Consider the following 18220-nt stretch of genomic DNA (forward strand, 5'->3'; position numbering starts at 1 on the left):
CGCCCCCTACTGTAAGTAAGAGTGTACTCTCTTCTCCACAGCTGTCATATCACTCAAAACATTACACGTTGCTTTCCAGGTTTTTTTAATTGCCTTTTACTTCTTGTTCTTAATCTTGCTTGCTTGGTCTTTGTTCGTGTAATTTATTTATTCTTAATTTTTTTTCAAGAGCTGTATCAAAAATGGAATAATTCTTTTAAATAATAAAAATCAAAGGGGACATGTTAATTTCAGTCCCAATAAATTCATTTTATTAAACAAGGCTAACAAATATACAAACTGCAAAGAAGCTCAAAATGCTTTTGAAATGGGGCAACATGCAGCATAAAATACTAATTATTAGTATTGACCCTTAGCTTTAGAAATAGAATAGAAATATGCTTTATTGTCCCACAGTGGAGAAATTCAGGTGTCAGCAGCAATGTAAAAGGCAAATGGAAGCATATGGTTACATATGTAAAAAAAAAAACTATAAAAATTAAAAAGTAAGAATAGACTGTAAAGAAAAGGGAATTACAGAGGGATTACAATATAAGAAAAATAAATACTGATTATTACAAATGGCATACCCAGAATAAATTAAATGTGCAACTGAGTAGGGTGATTTGAAAATCAAAAATTTACAAAAGGTGCATTTGTAATTGTGCATGAGAAAAACAAGACTAGTCAAGAAAAAAAAAGGAACAACTACAAATAATAGCAGGTGTGAACACTTATTTAGTATGTTTGGAGTCATAATGGTTATAAAGTCTAACAGATGCTGGGAGAAGGATCTGCAATAAGCACAAACACACCGGATCTCCGATGATGGCATCATCCACCCCGGAGCCAGGCTGGTAGGCAAACAGCAGCGGATCCAAGAACACTAGGGGCTGAAGATGGTTGAGGGCCAACATTTCGAGGACCAACCTCAGATGCAAGAGCAGTGAAACTGGCCTGTAGATGCTGAGGTCCTTCAGATGTCTGACTCAGCTTCAGGCTCATCCCATGATGCCACACAGTTGATCTGCACAGCATCTCGGGAGCCTGGTGCTGATGCCATCCAGACCTGAAGCCTTTCGCAGCTTGTTCCTCACTGTGTTAAACGGGACAAGAGGGGCTTGGTGATTGCTAAGAGCTGAAAGGTGTTAAGTTCTCTGAAGAAAAGCAGTCAGGCGTTAAAGACAGAGCGTTTGCAGCAGGGGCGGGGGGGCTAAGTGTCTGATTAAACTTGTGAAAGCAATGATTTAGATCATTCACCGACAGGCTGGAGGTTATAGACAACACAACATGATGCCGTTAAGGGTAACTGAGGATTCAGTCATATCTGTACACGTCAATACTTTTATTTATGTATTATTCTATCTTTAAAATTTTTTTTAACTGTTTATAATTACATTGTATTGGAATTAATTGGACTGACTGGAATTTGATCAAAATGGATACTATATACATGAATATGACTTGGACATGTCTCTTAAAGTGCCTTCAGGTGGATTTTGTTGTAGAATAACACATTATTAAAACACTGAATTCATCTGAATATGGAATAAAGCCTGGAGACACAAATCATCGCTCTCTCATACTTATCTAGACCTGAAAAACTCAAGGTCAATCCCATAATGTTCCAAAACATTTAAAAAACACAGTAAGATGGTGGGCACAACAAGTACCATTATTACAGTTGTGGAAAAAAAATAAAAAAATAAATGTTTCTTATTATTATTTTAGCATAAAGCTGTAGATAGATTAAAACATAATAGAGTAAATAAGACATCATTATTTTATTTGCTTCTTTCATCCAAACACACAAATCGAACACCCAACCAAAAACACTGATTAAATATGCTCAGTGTTCACACAATTTAAAACATAAATAAAATGACGATGCTTGTGTTTAATAAACCTTTAAACATAGGCAGCTAAGTCAAAAATGAAGTAAATCAAGAAAATGATGGAGCATAATATATGAATTTAAACAAATCCTAATGAGAATCGAAGACATTTTTTAAACTCTCGTTCCAGAGGTGGGATGCATTCAACAGGTTCTCTGTTGCTCTGCATAAGTAGAGTATTCAAAGGATTTTTTAAAAATCATGAAGCAATACTGCTATCAAAGCACAAACAGAAAACGAAAGCCTTTAATTTCATTCATAAATGTGCAAAAACAAATGCAAAAACCAGCAGCAAAGGTGCATCCCAAAACATAAATATTTTGTCCTCCTCTTTTTTCCATTGGCACATTCCTTTATTTTTGGGACTTTCCCAAGTTTAACCATCAGGTCTGCAGCCGCCTTGTAAGCACATTACCTGCCATGTCACAGAGACTGCACCTCTTTGAATCAGAGTAGTTTCTGAATGTCTGTGGAAATCCAGGGAGTCAAATAAGCAGTATTTCAGGATCTGAGACCGCGCAGTAGAGCATAAAGCCCATCTGGTCTACCTGATCCTCGGACAGATCGCTCAGCAAATTGACGGCCGGTTTGAAGTAACTGTGTAACGCCTGCTGCTCAAGATGACCAATCAGCTCATTGATACACTGCTGGAATCTGACATCCAGGCTGTTCTTGGACCAGTCGTTCTCGCTGTCGCTGAGGTGAAGGATCAGATTGGCCAGCGGGGCGGTCTTGAGGTGTCGTAGAGGTGGGCTCAGTTTGCAGACAGCCTTCAGGACTTTAAGTGTTAGTCTGCGGCAGCCGTCGTCAGTTGCATCAAGCTGAGTCAGGCGTTGGGTCTCCCAAGGGTAGAGAGAGAGGTGCCAGGCGTTTACCCATGGAGAGGTGAGCTCGGGCTGCGCCGTCAGGACTACATCACTCTCCCTGAGGACGGGCAACATGGAGATGAAGAGTGGCTGATCGATGCTCTCTGTTCCGCTTTCAGGCCTAAAGGAATTAAAAAACAGGAGCGTAAAAGCATTTAACATTTTATAATTTCATCAATCAGAAGGTGACTAAAATATGCCTATTTTCCAATTGATCAGCTCCTACTGGTAAGCGCCTGGTCAACTCAAAAATAAGATATTTTCCCTTCAGTAAACACAAGTATCTGAAGTCTAATTTATACTTCCAGTCCTCTCTACTTTCTGCTAAACCAGAAAGTCTGTGTGATGTCAAAATTGTGTCATCTGTACCCATCCCCTAGAGTCCACTAGGACTCTGCAGAGTAAAGCTCAGATTCTTGCAGCTCAGGCTGTTTTGAAAACTGCAAATCCGAGTGAAATGTGGTCAATCAGCCGAGCTAACAATAGTATGACTAAAGGCAAAGGCATGTCTGCAAGGACCCAGAGGCTTGCATTCACCGATGCCTTGAGGAATATGAAGATGCTAAGCAGTATAAGGTTGCAGACACTATATGCGTTTGCATTTTAAATCTTGTACCATGATTTCACTGTTTTATGTAACAAAAAGCCCGTCTAGGAACAGACATGGAAGACTAACTTGTTAGTGAAGGTTGATGGTATTTGCCCAAACTATATACTTGTCCCTGCCCTATACAAATAAACAAACTCTTTAGATTGAACACTGTTATCAAGGGAAGAAAACTTGAGGCATTTTCTGTATAATTGTGATATTTGACATGATATCAGTGGAAGCAGAGATGTAAAAATAGGAAAGGGTTCAATCAGGCTGTGAGAGAAGAATGTCAGCAGATAACAGGAAGGGTAAAAAAAAAATTCAGAAAGTTGATCAGTTTTATCCTTTTAAACTTTCAACCTCTGTTTTTAAAGGTAATATGTTCAATTTGGAAATGTTGGCAACCATTCAGAAATCTTATATTTAAGAGAAGGATCTACTGGATCCTATAGATACAGATGGAGACCGCCATGTTTGTTATGCTAGCAGCTAGATGGTGGGTATAGCTAGCAGCAGCAATAGCTAATATGAGATATTAAAATGTCAACTATTTTAATCATTTCTTGTTTGTTTTAAATATTGTATGATGCTCTTTTAAAGCAAACTTACAAAAGCTGTGAATGTAAATAATGGCCACTCAAGGGAGGAATACTGAAACACATATTTTTGAATATGGCTCCTCCATTTTCTTTTATTTTAGTCCCTAAAAAAATGGGAATATGCTAAAGTAAGGATAAGAATGTAAGAAAAACGTATAATGTGAATTCAATATTCAAAAAGTAAACTAGTTAAACAGTTAAAATGCAACGTATTAATTCACAAATGCTGTAGGATAAGCTCCCTGAAACTAGAACAAGTTTCAAACAACACTGCAAACAACAAAAAATCCATAAAGCACAAACACACCGGATCTCCAGCCTCAGGTCTGGACCTCCCAGTATCGGTCTGACAAGACAGTCCAAATGGCCGCTGATTGACGGCCAGTTTACGGTTTCCATGACAGCCTTACTGAACATGTTCACAACAGCCTCTGCTGACAGGTAACCTCCCACCAAGTACCTACAAAACCCAAAGGCAGACATGTCAACCCGAAGACTGAACATTTTGACAGGGAGCATCCCCTGTTTTTACCTCCAACATAGATTAATGTACTGATCATACATGGGTACAAATAAATCAACAACTAACAGAGGTTATATTGAGGTTAGGTTTATTAAGATGAATCTACTATAAGTTCATACCACAAGAAATTGTGAAAATACAAATTAAGGTTTTCACACACTTAGACATTATTTAATCTGTGTGCGATTACCTGTCCCAGTAACTGCGTCCTCTCGGAAAATATTCCAGGTTGACCCGCCGGACCATCCAGTGCAGAGGGTGTGTGAGCAAAGTTTCCTCCCCAGGAATAAGACGCCACAATGTAGGTTCCAGCTGTAGAGGCACCAGCAGACATGCATGGTCTGCACTGACCACCTAAATATAAAAACACGCATTAAAAACATTCTGGCTACATGTTCCTGCTTCAAGAACAAGTTATGGAAAATTGCATCTTCAAACAGGAAAGAAATTGTAATTTCTTTAAAGTTACCTGCAAATCATCCAGGAGAGAACCTCCAAGGTTCATTTCTCCCAGAGGCATGTCTGGGTGACGGCTGTGAAGAAAGCCCTGAATCTCAGTGCAGATATCCAGAGCCAGAGACTGAGCCCTCTTCACCTCATTTGGAGCCAGTACTACCCTGCTGGAATAATACTGCTGCAGACGCTCCTGGGCAATTTTAAAGAGGTTGCAACCAGAATCTTTTACACTGCATGTTTTCAAATGCAATAATTCAAAGATAAAAAGCACACAGAACAAGTACTTCACAAGTTTTGAGGTTGTTTGGTTAAACAAGTACAGTATTTCGTCCATTTACGTATGTAGAACAGGTGTGTATGACTTCTATAGTGTTTAAAGTAATTAGTAAAAAAAGCAAAAATAAAAAACATGTTCTGTAAATAATGCCAATGATGATGACAATGCAGTGCATTACAAAAGTAGATAAACCTTTAATTTTATACCATTTTGTTGCATTACAGCCACAAACTTCAGCATTTTAGTGGAATTTTATGTAATAGACCAAAACGTTTTCACAATTATTGTGAAGTGCAAGCAAAATTATACATGGTTTCAAATTTATCTGCCAAAAATTTGTTTTTAGTTCAAGATGTTAGAACAGTCCCTACCCATCTCCACCCCATGATACTTTCACCACTATGTTTTATGATAGGGAGGGGGGTGTTTAGGGTGATATGCACAGTTAGTTTTCTGCTACACAGCATTTTTTATGCCATCAAAAAAGTTACACTTTACTCATCTGACCCGACAAACTTCTTTAACATTTGCCGTCTCCCTTGAGTTACAGATTGTCCTACCTGAGCTGAGGATCTCCTCAGCACCTAAAGACTAATGCCTTCTTGGTGTGGCCCGTGTGTTTAGGTGGATGGTCACGTCTCCTACTGTTTACAGTTTGGGGGACGGGCAGTGAACACAAATGTACACCAATCTTTTGAAAACTACATATTTTCTCTACACTTCATAATTATGTACAACTCCGTATGGCCGAGTACAGAAAATAATGTCATAGTTGAAATGTCACAGAATTTAGAAATGTTTTAGGGGTATACATTTTCTTGCATGTAATAGAATATTCTTAACATTTTGGCAGGAAAGCTATTATTTTGCCAGTAGCAAAGAGCTATAATAATTCAGTTTAGTTGCTAGTTGTTCTAAATAACCCAAAGATCTCACCTTTAACATTTAAGTAGAAGAGCGAGAAAATGACACCAGACAGCCTACCTTACCTGGCAATGACCAACCCACACGTAAAGGTTTCCTGTTGCACCATAATAACTCTTAGATAGATGAGCTGTCTGACATAGAGACTTCTGCAGGTCTTTGGAGCTTGGTTTCGAATGGCCATAACAAAAACTCAAGGTTCATTTAAAAAGCATCTTTTAAAATGTCCAGAATTGGTGATGACTTGTATAAAATGCAACTTCTTTAGCTTGTGATCAGGTAGATACTTTGCCAGCTACTGTATATCAAAACTCTTTCAAGTTCTCTTCCTCTACACACTGTATTTTGAGTAATCAAGTCACACATCTCTCTGGATTCCTCTCTTCAGAAAGGACAAAAACAATAAATTTCACATGCATATATTTTGAGCCAAAAGTAAGAAAAGCTCTTAACTGTGGAGCAGCTACAACTTGATTTCATCGTTTAGGTTTTGAGTAGTTTAAAAGTGAAATGTACCTGCAGCGTGAGCACACAAAGCTGTAGCCTTTTGGACTTTGCCTCAGGTTTAGGCAGAACGTCAGGAGAGGATACTTCAAGGTTTTGGCAGAGATCATCTGGTTAAGGAAGAACAGCTGGCATGAGTGGGCTAAAATCAGGAAAGCAAACATTTTGTGCCTTTTAAGATATACATACCTTTCTGTTGTTTAGTTTCTTTGGAGACGTGCTTCATTACAACACCCTGTATTCCTTTCCTGATGAGCGTTGGAGAAGCAGAGACTAAACTAAGCTCCTCCCAGCTCTCAACCATCTTCTGCTCCACCTTTTCATCTTCTGCCGCACGGCCTGCGCGTTCGATCAGCTAAATACAAACTTATTTTTGCTGTTGTCAAGACGGAGATGCACTAACTAAATGTAAAATATGCAAAATAGCAAGACCAAAAATGGAAACTAATTTACACCATAAACCTGCAGTGCTTTGCATGCTTATTTGTAAACAATATCCAATATTAAAAAATGAAAAAAAAGGTGTTTTTTTCTGGTCTTTTATACAACATAACAATGGCATTTTAGAATAAAAGATTATCTAATGCCAGTTCACAACACTTGTGGTCTCAAGGCACTACACAAAAAAAGTCATTTCCATCCGGTTATAAAAGCAGATTCCAAGTCAATTACATACATTGAACTTGATTTCATTGTTTGATACTAGGATCAATTTTCAGTTTATTATCCAAATTAATTAAAAGGTTTTCAGCATTTACTCTTGAAGTGACAGTGGGCTGTTACTTGCATTGTGTCGCTGACTTTGCAGCAATCCCTCGCACTGAGCATGCATTTCTGGTTTTAAAAAGACATTTGAATTGATTTGAACTCAACAGTGAAAATAAAGAGAGTCCTACATCATTCCGGCACCTCCAAATCCCTGCATTTTTATAAGCATGACAAACACAGGCAAAGACGTAATGATGTGGCACTGACAACCTCAGAACACTTACTCTTTTAACTGCCAACGTTGCAATGCCCAGCAGAGCAGCTCCCCCGACTCCCAGAACCAGCCGAGCGTTGGACAGCAGGAAGTTAATCACCATGGCAACGCCATCTTCTCCTCTCCTCCGACTGCTCTGGAAGTTCATGGCTTCCTTTCTGTGGTTAGCCTTTGGAAAAAATAAAATGTCCCAAGTTAATAGAACAGAAAGAAACACAAGCCATTAAATGTCAGGAAGAATATGAAGTGCTTGACGTGCGATCTTTTATTTTAATTTTTACATTTCTCTAACTTCCAGAATGCACAATTCTGCAAGTCTGACAACTTCTCAAGTAAATGTTTTTGGGAATTGATCTATCTCACAATATTTAAACCAATCAAAAACACGGATCAGTTGTCAGTTGTGGGTTCGGCCTTTTGATCCTGCTGCTTTTCAGGTGAGGATTTTGTTAGGTCTTGAAAATGAAGTGCTTTATAAAAAGTTTCATATAGTCTCCAAGGGGCTAAAGGTAAAGAAGTAATGATCCAATGTAGTCTTAAAATGAATAAGTTGATTTTCGTGTTTATCAGGTAGAACCAAGGAACTTTCTTTGATTAGAGTTGGAAAAAAAATCTAAGAACCAAATACATGTTCAGTTGTGCTCAGCCTCGCTTTTGATGACCAACAAATTAAAACAGAAGACACCTGCATGGAGTGATACCATCATCCTTTGAATTTGCCAGAGTGCTGCTTCATTATACACTTTCAGAGAATCAAACAGAAGCCAGCCATGTCATAGCAGTTTCTGTCTTTCTTTGACTTACCAAAATGTTTTGTAACAAAACAGCTTAATAATATCATGTCAGACAATTCAGGAGTGTGTTTGATCAATGTCTGACCTCGTCTTTATGGAGATAAACGTATACAAAAGAAGACGAGTGAGTCCATCCACACATAAACGATAAGCCTAAAACATTAGTTTTGATAATACAAAAGTGCGTGGCTTCTATTTCGATAAGAAGAACAAGGTCCAGATAAACCTAATAGAGTCACACTAAGCTGAGTTAAACGTAATACCATCTTTCCAGCAAAGTTATAATCTGTGTAATGAGAGATTTCCAAATGAGAGTTTATATTTCAGTTTCACAGTGGCTAGGTCGTCAACGTCAGAAAACTGAAGAAAAAACAATTACAGATGTCTTGTTTTGATAGCAAACATCCACTGTTGGCTCCATCTTCTTTTAAATGCAATAAAGAGCGAACCAAATATTTTATTTGATCGTTGACAACATGTAACTCTGGAGATGAATGACAGTAAAAGGGACTAACATAACAAAAATATTGTTTATTTTACCCCCGTTAACTGCCAGTTTCTGACAGTTAATGTTTAGCCACTTAGCTACGTTAGCTGTCAATGACAGAAAAGTGATTTTAGATGTTAAAAATACTGACCACTCGTTGCAGAGAGCTGTGTGGTCCTGAATCCTCAAACCATCGGCGTTTGGTCAAAAAAACGTCGTTAGCTGTTTTTTTTCAATAAAAAAAACACTTCTGTCATGAACTATATTAACAATTTAGCTAACAGCTGTTTGCTTTGTCTTCTTCTTGTGATAAATCCCCTCGCTATGTTTGTCCAAACTCAACAGCCCCCTCTGGTGACCAGGGGGTAGTAATACAATGACTAGATTCCGGGCTTTAAATCGCAACGTAAACGACGTAGAATAAGCAACAGCGTCAAGTCAACGAACCGTATTGATCCAAAATGCTGATCATATTTCAAAAAAATGTAGCTGTCCATTACAATTTCAAAATGTCCTTACTTATAAAACATAAAACTAAGCGGAGGTGGGTAGTAATTAGTTACTTTTAAGCAATTACATTTACTTAAGTAAAAAAAAATTACCTCTAGTAGTAGTTTTACTGGGCCATACCTTTTACGTCTATTTGACTAATATGTTGAAGTGTCGTTACTTTTACTAGACTGAATGAACAAGGACCTTTTAACCAAAATGCAGCAGACAGTTCATGTTAAAGTGAGACTTCTTGTTTGCACACAAGCTTCATGGTTCTGAGGTTGTTTTCTATCTTTTGAGCCATTTGGACGTCAAAACGAATATACAGTAATCAGTGTATCTTGTCACTGGAAGCACGTTACACTGTTCTAATACATCATCTAATGTAAGTAGTTTTCACAAAGTTTTATGTTATGAAAACTGTAACCTGGAAATGTTTCTTCTGCCTAAAGTTATTTATTTTATAATGCTTTTTTTCTTCTGCCACTCTGTGTTCGTGTAGTATTTCCAGTTATTATAATTTATTAATAATTGTTTTTTCCCCATAAAAGATACACCAGGCCCATTGTTTCTGTGTTCTTCCTGGATTAAACTGTTAACAGCCCGAATGCTGCCTTTAACTATGTGTACTCAACTTTTATTTTCCAATAAAAACATACATCATGTCTCTTTCCTGTCATCTCAAATCTTAGCCAGTTGGTGCAGATCTTTATGGAAAAGTGCCACCTGGCAAAAATATTTGCTTCTATCCAATGAGACCAAATATGAACTTTTGTTTTAACCGATATTGTATTTGCTCCATGTGGTGGAAAACTAACAACACACCACCTCCAAAGTGAAACCTAGAGGCAGCATCATGCTGTGGGGAATGATTTTCCATTACATAAAATCCTATTAAAATACACTGAAGTTTGCTGTTGTATTGAGGCAAAAACCTGCAAAAGATCAAGTGGTGTAATTCCGGAAGTACAATCCTTTTAATATTAAATTCATTTAAAATGTCCTATAGCTCCATTTACTAAAGGAAAAGCTGCTCACTATCCAATGTTTGTGATGGCCTATTTTGTATTACAAACACATAACACTAAGGCATATTTCAGTAAATTCTACATATGTATTAAGAAGCAATTAGAATTATATGCAAAGTACCTACTAGGTTCGGTCTTTATTTTTAAGAATTACCTTAAATTATTATGATCCTAATTTAAATTTATTTCTTAACCATCAGTTTGAAAATGAACACTTATGGCTATTGTGGTGCATATAGCTGCAGCAGCTCTAGGGTTTCTCAGCCAGGGCTTTATGTTTAGGCGATGCAAAACAGGAATAGTGCAATCAGCATGAATGTGTGTATGTGTGTTTTTAACATACTGCTTCTATTTTTTTTATTTTATATAACTTAGTCTGGGTTGAGAAACCCTGATGTATAAATACTGACTGATTCATTGAGTCCAAACTGGACATTAAACCTAGCTCAAGCCAGAGATTATTTATATACATTTTGACAGACATTCGTGTAGCAAAAGTCAACTGGATGCATTTAGAAGTGTCAAATTAGGCCTACAAACAATTGACTTACAGGAAATTCTCCTGGATCTAAAAACGTAAATATAGATGTAAAAAGCAATCACTCATTTCAATGTACATAGTGTGAGCTGTCATTAATGAGCTCCGACTTTCAGCTTTGCCTAATCAACTATTTCAGTCAGCACCTTTTCACACCACACCATTTCCTAATCATACCACCATGTGAAAATAACCGTTAACCAAGTTCTCAAGTGCAGCAGAGCTACACTCATCTTGTTTTTAGAAAGCAATTTCTCCTGTGACCCGAGGTTATTTTTATTCATGTGTAACTCCAGACTAACCTAGTTGTCGGGTAGGGAGAGCCTCTCCCAAATATGGGTATTGGTAAGAAACCGAGACATTAGTTTACATAGAAAACTGCAAGTGAGCAAATGTTTTCAGACAGAAAAAAACACAAGTGTTTTTACCTAAATAAATTTAAAACAGGCCCAAATGTCACTAAAATGAGGAAAAAGTGGATTTATTAAGGAACAGGAATGACCTGGCTCATGTCATAAAGTATACAGCAACCGTATACTGAGACAAGAGGGTGAAGCGTGTCTGCCCTCCACAAAGCACTCGTTTAGCTCCAGTACCACCTCCACCAAAATGGGTCAAAATGGGTGTCAGATGCCGCAACTTAAAACTGCAATTTGGAGCTTAATGTGAAGATCTGAGATGGACCAAAGGTAACGGATTTGAAATGCAGATGTGGAGGACACAAAAAAAACAAAGAATCAGTCTCCATAGCAACCCCCCAAATAAAGACTGTACATTAACGTATTGTACATTATGAAGTTAGATTAAAGCTTGTGTTTGCTTTTGTACAAGTCCATACATACATCATCTCTTCGGTTCTCAAGGTAGAAAAAAATACATGCCTTGTCTGATCCTCTATTAACACAAAGAAATGTTTAATTTAAACTAACTGAACTGTTAAACAACAGACTCTTACTGTAGTGAGTAAGCTGAGGTTTATTATAAGCAGCAGAAAAGCCAGTTTTGTCTGCCAGCAAAACAAATGTACACTCAAGCATTTCTAGACTCAAATTAAAACTGAAACCTAACTGTGATTCTTGCGCCAGAATAAACTGGACCATTAAAATAATGATTGATCAAATGAAGTTACAATACTGACATACATAAAGGAGAAGGGATATTTTAGTATGTGAACGTGCATGTCAAAGAGGCGATCAGTGACGTCTCATTTTGACTTTTCGCCCTGAGCTCTCCTGGTGTTTGTCGTGGTCTTCATCACGCCTCCGGTAGTTCTCAGAGCTGACGCTGTGGCGGCGATGCCGGGACAACGAAGGATGTCTGTTCTCCTCTTTATCCATCTCCAGAACCCTCGGCCTGGTTCAAAAAATAAAATAATAATGAGAGATACACTGAAAAAAATGTAACTTTTGAAAACAATTACACACTTACACGGCGTTACCTACTTTGACCATTACAAAAATAAGGTGCAAAGCTTACTTAGAAGACGAAACTTAATTTAAGCTTTGGAAGATTAATCCTTTACATCACCTTCTGCATTTCTACTGAACTTTAACACTGGACACTTTTTTATTTATTCAGGTTGTTTGCAGCTTGACGCTGATGAAGGGAGATTCTACTAAAGACACCTCTTCTACTACGGCCAAGGCTATCCCTCAAACGCTCCACATCAACCATCACCGCCATCCATAACTGGAGTGTCCCTGACAAATAACCACGTTTAGCCCTTTAACAAGACCGTGCTTTAGAGCCTTGGAAAAAATCTGGACCAATCTCACTTCTTTATTCAACATAAATGATAAGTTTTCCACACATGAACAGTTAGCAATACAGGCACAACAATTCAACAGTTCACTCGTAGGTCATCCGTAGGTCATACTTTTGTAGGCATTTACAAATAAGGGACTGCATATTTTACAGTTCAGAATGTTTTCCTTATCTCACTTCTAGATTTGATATTAAACCGACAACAAAAATGAGCAGAATCTATAAAATGCTAAACTCACGAGCAGCCTTGTAGTTCCTAAGAATACTTTGGAAGCAGATTTGGAGGTTCTATCAACCCAAGTTTGACAAAGAGTCAAAACGGGACCCCCCCCCCCCCTCCCCTGTGTGCCTTAGCCATACTGTAATGCAATTTAAAATGTTACAACTGCCTTCACAGGTCCAATGACAAATGTAAAAAAAATAAATCAGACCAGATTTGGATCCTGCCTTCGACTGATGTAAACAATGCCTCATCACATTTATGGAACAAGTTCAGGGTCTTTCCAAAAAATTCAGGTCACAGAAGTGCATCTTCTAGATATTTTCCAGAATATGCAGGCAAATGTAATTTAATTACTAATCCTATTATTTGTGGAATTGAAGAACTGCTTTAATGGGTGTCAGAAAAATCTGATTTTATTCTCCCCAATGCATCGTCACTGAATCAAAGATAGCTGTCGTTTTCTTTTGAAAAAAAAAAAATAAACCAAGTATTAGAGGCAGGCATGTACGATATATCAGCATTAACAATAGTATCAGCTGAAGTTAGTCACTTTTTTATATATCGGTATTGGTCCGATAAGTAAACTGCCATTTCGTACCATTGCAGTTTTGGTGATTTCATACCATTTTTTCTTTTGGGTCCAAAAAGAAACAATTCATACCAACCTGGGGGACATACCCAATTCGAAAACTGATGATTTAAAGTAATTTTGTATTTCCATTAATTGTCTACTGCAAAGAAATGAGGTTACGGTACTCCAATAAATCATATCTACCAGCGAATCACTTTGTTATTCTGGTTTCATCTGAGGTCATAATTTCCTAGATTTCATAAGAGTCAGCTGGTCCAAATAGGTAAAAGCTCAACAAGTAATGGAAATCTGGGTCATTTCAAGATCTTCAAAAATTATACACACGGTTTTACAATTACTTACTTCTACATTTGATCAAAAATACTCAACGTGAGAAACATATCGCATAATTATTAAATACAGGGTACAATTTTACAAAGAGGCCAACTGAGCAGGAGCTGTTTTCATCGCTGCAATCCTTCATATTGACTGTCTGTAAAGCGGGGGGTAAATACCTGTGAGCAGCATCCGGATCTGCTTTTCGATGAGAGCGCTTGGCTTTTAGAGGTGCAGGTCTCTGGGCAGGAGATGGACTTAAAGGGCTATCAGAGTCCAGCCGGGGGGCATCCGGTTTAGTTCTGATAACATACAGTGGTGGAGTACGCAAGTTTAAAACATTGAATGATAGTTCATTTCACCAGAATTAATGTTGCCTTTCAAGAATAGTGCACCGACTTACTTTCTGAGGATGATTACTGCACGTCTCTCCTTGATGTCCTGAGGCCTGATGCAATGAGTAATGTCATCAGCAGCATAGCCACTACAAATAAAAGAAAATAATGTTTGTGACCTTAGTGGGTTTAAAGTGATAGGCCAACACAAGCTAGTAAATAAACGTGCATCTAATTATATTAGAATATTATTGGAGGTTTATTTCAGTAAATTATTTCACTAAGTGAAACAGAATATATGTATTACTTTAACATAGACTGGTGTCTCCTAGCTTTTATTTATGTTAGTCATAATGATTTTCCACTTACAGCTAATGGAAACAGGATATTTAGGATTAGATTACATCAGACCAATAAAAAAACATTTACCTTTTAATCTAACAAATGAGCCTCAGAGGAAGCCATGTTCTAATTACCTGGCACAACCACCTTTCACTGCAATTACAGTGATAAATGTTTTGGGGTATGAATTTACCAGCATTGTGCATAGAGACTGAAAATCGTGGCTTTTATCTTTGCAACATAGTTCAAACTCGGTCAGGTTGGAGAAAGTTCCAATTTTCAAGTATTGCCATGGATTCTCAACTGGCTTGAGGTCTTTACTTTGACTGGGCCATTCTAACACATCAATATGTCTTGATTTAAACCAATGCATTGCAGCCCAGGCAGTGTTTTCTGTTTTGTTGTCCTGCAGGAAGGTGAACCTTTGAGCCAGTCTTAAGTTATTTGCAGCCTGTAAAGACTTTTAAAATTGCCCTGTATTTAGATAAACGCTAAAGGAAAACATACCAACCGCAAAATGCTGCCACCATCGCGCTTCGTGGTTGAGAGAGTGTGTTTAGGCCAGGGAATTCGTTTTCTGTCACACAGAGTGCTTTGCATGTAGGTCAAAAAATGTATTATTGGTCCAATCTGACCACAGAAACTTCTTCCACTTATTTGCTATGTCCCTTACATGGATTTTGGCTAACTTTAAGTCTGGATTCTTCTGTCTTTCAACAATGGCTTTCTTTCAAACATTCTTCTAGACCAGATCTGTGGAGTACATGACTCATATGTGTCCTGCCAATAGATTGTCCAACCTAAGATCCAATTGGATCTCTGCAGCTCCTCCAAAGCTACCATGGGCCTCTTGGCTGCTTCTCTGACCAATGTTGTCCTTGCCAGTTCTGTATTTTTATTTAAACCCAACATGTCTTGGAAGGTTTGCAGTTGTGAAATATAATTTCCATTTTCAGGTGATGGACTGAGATCCTCTCTGAGATGTTTCAAGCTTGGGATACTGCTTAAAACCCAACCCTGCCTCAAACCTCTCTACAATCTCAAAACTGACCTGCCAGGCTTGTATCTTGGTCCTCATTAATGTTCTACAACAATTCGGAGGTCATCACAGGACAGCTGTATTCATACTGAGAATAAATTACACACATTCAGGCTTTTAGGTAACTTTTGAATGAAATTAGTTTATTTTGTGATATCAGTGCAAAGGGGGCTACATACACATGCTGCTCACACTTTCAGGGTTTCTTGTTACAAAATGTTTAACCATGTATTCATTTTTGTCCACTTCAGAGATATGCACTACTTTTTGTTGGCCATCACCTAAATTCCCAATGAAATACATTCAAGTTTGTTTTTGTAAGGAGACAAAATATGAAAAGGTTAATGGGATATGATTGCTTTTGCAAGGCCTCATACAGCCACATTAAATCAATCGAAATATGCGTTACAATGAGGCTTCTTTGTCAGATCATGAGTCTTTTGAAAATACCTTTTAAGCAGCTATTTAAACATGTTTTATGAAGCTAACATTTCTGTATTAAAAATCTTTATTAGTCTGATGCAATATTTAAGAAATTAATTGCCGTGTTTTTATTAGCTGTAAATAGAAAATCACCATATTTAACAAAAAGGCTTGAAAACACCAACCTGTGTGTATTCTATGTTATTGAACTGAGTTACTGAAATAAATGAACTTGTCAATAACATTCTAATTTACTGAATATGACTGTAAACTAAGGCATCTGATAAATGAGATGAGCACACTCACCTCAGTACTGTGACACTCCCTCTCATCACAGGCAGGACAAACACCGGTTCTGACACCCGGATCGGTTTGAACTGGAAGCGGCAGCCAAAGCAGAGCGCGCTGTCACTGAAGAAGGACACGGAGACGATGGGCCGTGCGAAGATGTGCATGGGATCCACGTGGGACACAATGCATCCCCCTGGCTGATAATCATTGATCACCGCACTGTTGACGAAACCCTCGGGAATCACCCCGTTGGACACCAGTCGCTTGATCACCAGCTCATGAACCCAGCTCGGGATCTCGTCAACCTCTCCTTTGCGGTACAGCCGCTCTTGGCCCGGCCCGCGTCTCTCCAGCTGAGCTCCGTATGTGTACCCCTCCCCGAAGAAGTACTTGTTGCGGAGAGGCGCTCTGTCCACTGTGTGCTCCCGGTACAGTCCAGCTTCTGCTTTGGCGACCACCTCGTCGATTTTCTCCTCGATGCGGGCGCACTCCTCTGGGGTGAAGATGCTCAACTGTAAGACGCTGCTCCGCACCCGGCGGGCCTCTTGCTCCCGGAGGTCAGCACTGTCATCGCTGTGCTCGTATTCATCGTCTTCCGACTCTCTATACTTCCGTTTGCGACCCTTCCCGCTGCCGTTACTCGCCCGGATTTTGTTCCCATAGTCATCCCGGTGCGGAGTCATGGACTTCAGCTTCTCCCTGAGGTCAGAGTATCCGCTGGCTGCCATGTCGGCCAAAACAATATGACCGCTGCGTTGCAAAAAGGGTTCCCAATTACACAAAAAACGGGCTTCAATGCTGCATTTCAGCACAGATTTACTACAGTTTGATTGTTATGGACAAACTAGACCCGGAAAAAATATTATACGAGTCCAATAACTCTCACAAAGCAACAGAAAGCGCACAAAAGTAGCTAATGTTAGCTAAGACTCATCGCTTAGTCTTTGCATTTAAGTGTTACTCTTTTTTTTAAAGTGTAGCAGTGGATACTTCTCGTAGTTCGGAAAACGAAGACAGATTTGATTAAATACTGCGTCAACGCCACTCTGCGCTCTGTCAAGAAAGCGAAGAGGCTAACGGTGTTAGCTGATGGCTGGTTAGCTTGGCTAGCCTGGCTTGGTCAGTCCGTCGCCGCCTGGAAATATTGACAAACCACGTAGCGACATGTCACGAACAAAAGCTGGATACTTTGGAGCTTTTTCAAATCTATCCTTCAAATCTGAAAACACAGGAACTACATTATTTAATGAGCGCTAAGCTAGGTACACCTCCTCAATCCGTCTCAAAGCACAAGCCTGAAAATAAACTCGTGTAACCTGCACAGGGTCTGCGCATGCTCACTGGTGATTTGTCAGTTTGTGGGAGGGGCGCTCTGGCGTCCAAATTCAATGCTGCTAATTTTGTCCCACTTACAGGTCCTTCTCAAAATATTAGCATATTGTGATAAAGTTCATTATTTTCCATAATGTCATGATGAAAATTTAACATTCATATATTTTAGATTCATTGCACACTAACTGAAATATTTCAGGTCTTTTATTGTCTTAATACGGATGATTTTGGCATACAGCTCATGAAAACCTAAAATTCCTATCTCACAAAATTAGCATATTTCATCCGACCAATAAAAGAAAAGTGTTTTTAATACAAAAAACGTCAACCTTCAAATAATCATGTACAGTTATGCACTCAATACTTGGTCGGGAATCCTTTTGCAGAAATGACTGCTTCAATGCGGCGTGGCATGGAGGCAATCAGCCTGTGGCACTGCTGAGGTCTTATGGAGGCCCAGGATGCTTCGATAGCAGCCATTAGCTCATCCAGAGTGTTGGGTCTTGAGTCTCTCAACGTTCTCTTCACAATATCCCACAGATTCTCTATGGGGTTCAGGTCAGGAGAGTTGGCAGGCCAATTGAGCACAGTGATACCATGGTCAGTAAACCATATACCAGTGGTTTTG

At 38.7% G+C, this 18220-nt stretch overlaps 2 protein-coding genes across 3 annotated transcripts; both read right to left on the reverse strand.

Moving 5' to 3' along the window:
• Window positions 1-1307: 1307 nt before the first annotated feature.
• Window positions 1308-9220, reverse strand: mief2 (mitochondrial elongation factor 2). 2 transcript variants are annotated; one of them, XM_047366605.1, is made up of 8 exons: window positions 9030-9220; window positions 7608-7766; window positions 6805-6970; window positions 6628-6725; window positions 4924-5100; window positions 4645-4808; window positions 4239-4391; window positions 1308-2861 (listed from the first exon to the last, which is right to left on the reverse strand). In XM_047366605.1, the coding sequence occupies exons 2-8, from the start codon at window positions 7743-7745 to the stop codon at window positions 2360-2362; spliced, it is 1398 nt and encodes a 465-aa protein (XP_047222561.1). In that variant the 5' UTR covers window positions 7746-7766; window positions 9030-9220; the 3' UTR covers window positions 1308-2359. The 2 variants fall into 2 exon arrangements, with proteins under 2 accessions (XP_047222561.1, XP_047222562.1); XM_047366606.1 differs by lacking the exon at window positions 9030-9220 and having other exon boundaries at window positions 6805-6991; window positions 7608-7745.
• Window positions 9221-11401: 2181 nt separating this feature from the next.
• Window positions 11402-17596, reverse strand: alkbh5 (alkB homolog 5, RNA demethylase). The gene is made up of 4 exons (XM_047364330.1): window positions 16276-17596; window positions 14234-14314; window positions 14010-14132; window positions 11402-12289 (listed from the first exon to the last, which is right to left on the reverse strand). The coding sequence occupies exons 1-4, from the start codon at window positions 16986-16988 to the stop codon at window positions 12130-12132; spliced, it is 1077 nt and encodes a 358-aa protein (XP_047220286.1). The 5' UTR covers window positions 16989-17596; the 3' UTR covers window positions 11402-12129.
• Window positions 17597-18220: the final 624 nt, after the last annotated feature.

The sequence above is a fragment of the Girardinichthys multiradiatus genome, chromosome 5 (genome assembly GCF_021462225.1).
Source record: "Girardinichthys multiradiatus isolate DD_20200921_A chromosome 5, DD_fGirMul_XY1, whole genome shotgun sequence".
Lineage (NCBI taxonomy): Eukaryota > Metazoa > Chordata > Actinopteri > Cyprinodontiformes > Goodeidae > Girardinichthys > Girardinichthys multiradiatus.

Coding starts and splice junctions, on each gene's coding strand:
- mief2 (XM_047366605.1), bottom strand. CDS start 7,745: ATGAACTTCCAGAGCAGTCGGAGGAGAGGAGAAGATGGCGTTGCCATG. Junction 6,971..7,607: donor CAACGTTGGCAGTTAAAAGA/GTAAGTGTTCTG, acceptor GTTTGTATTTAG/CTGATCGAACGCGCAGGCCG. Junction 6,726..6,804: donor AGAAACTAAACAACAGAAAG/GTATGTATATCT, acceptor TTCCTTAACCAG/ATGATCTCTGCCAAAACCTT.
- alkbh5 (XM_047364330.1), bottom strand. CDS start 16,988: ATGGCAGCCAGCGGATACTCTGACCTCAGGGAGAAGCTGAAGTCCATG. Junction 14,133..14,233: donor GCAGTAATCATCCTCAGAAA/GTAAGTCGGTGC, acceptor GTATGTTATCAG/AACTAAACCGGATGCCCCCC. Junction 12,290..14,009: donor GATCCGGATGCTGCTCACAG/GTATTTACCCCC, acceptor TTTTTGAACCAG/GCCGAGGGTTCTGGAGATGG.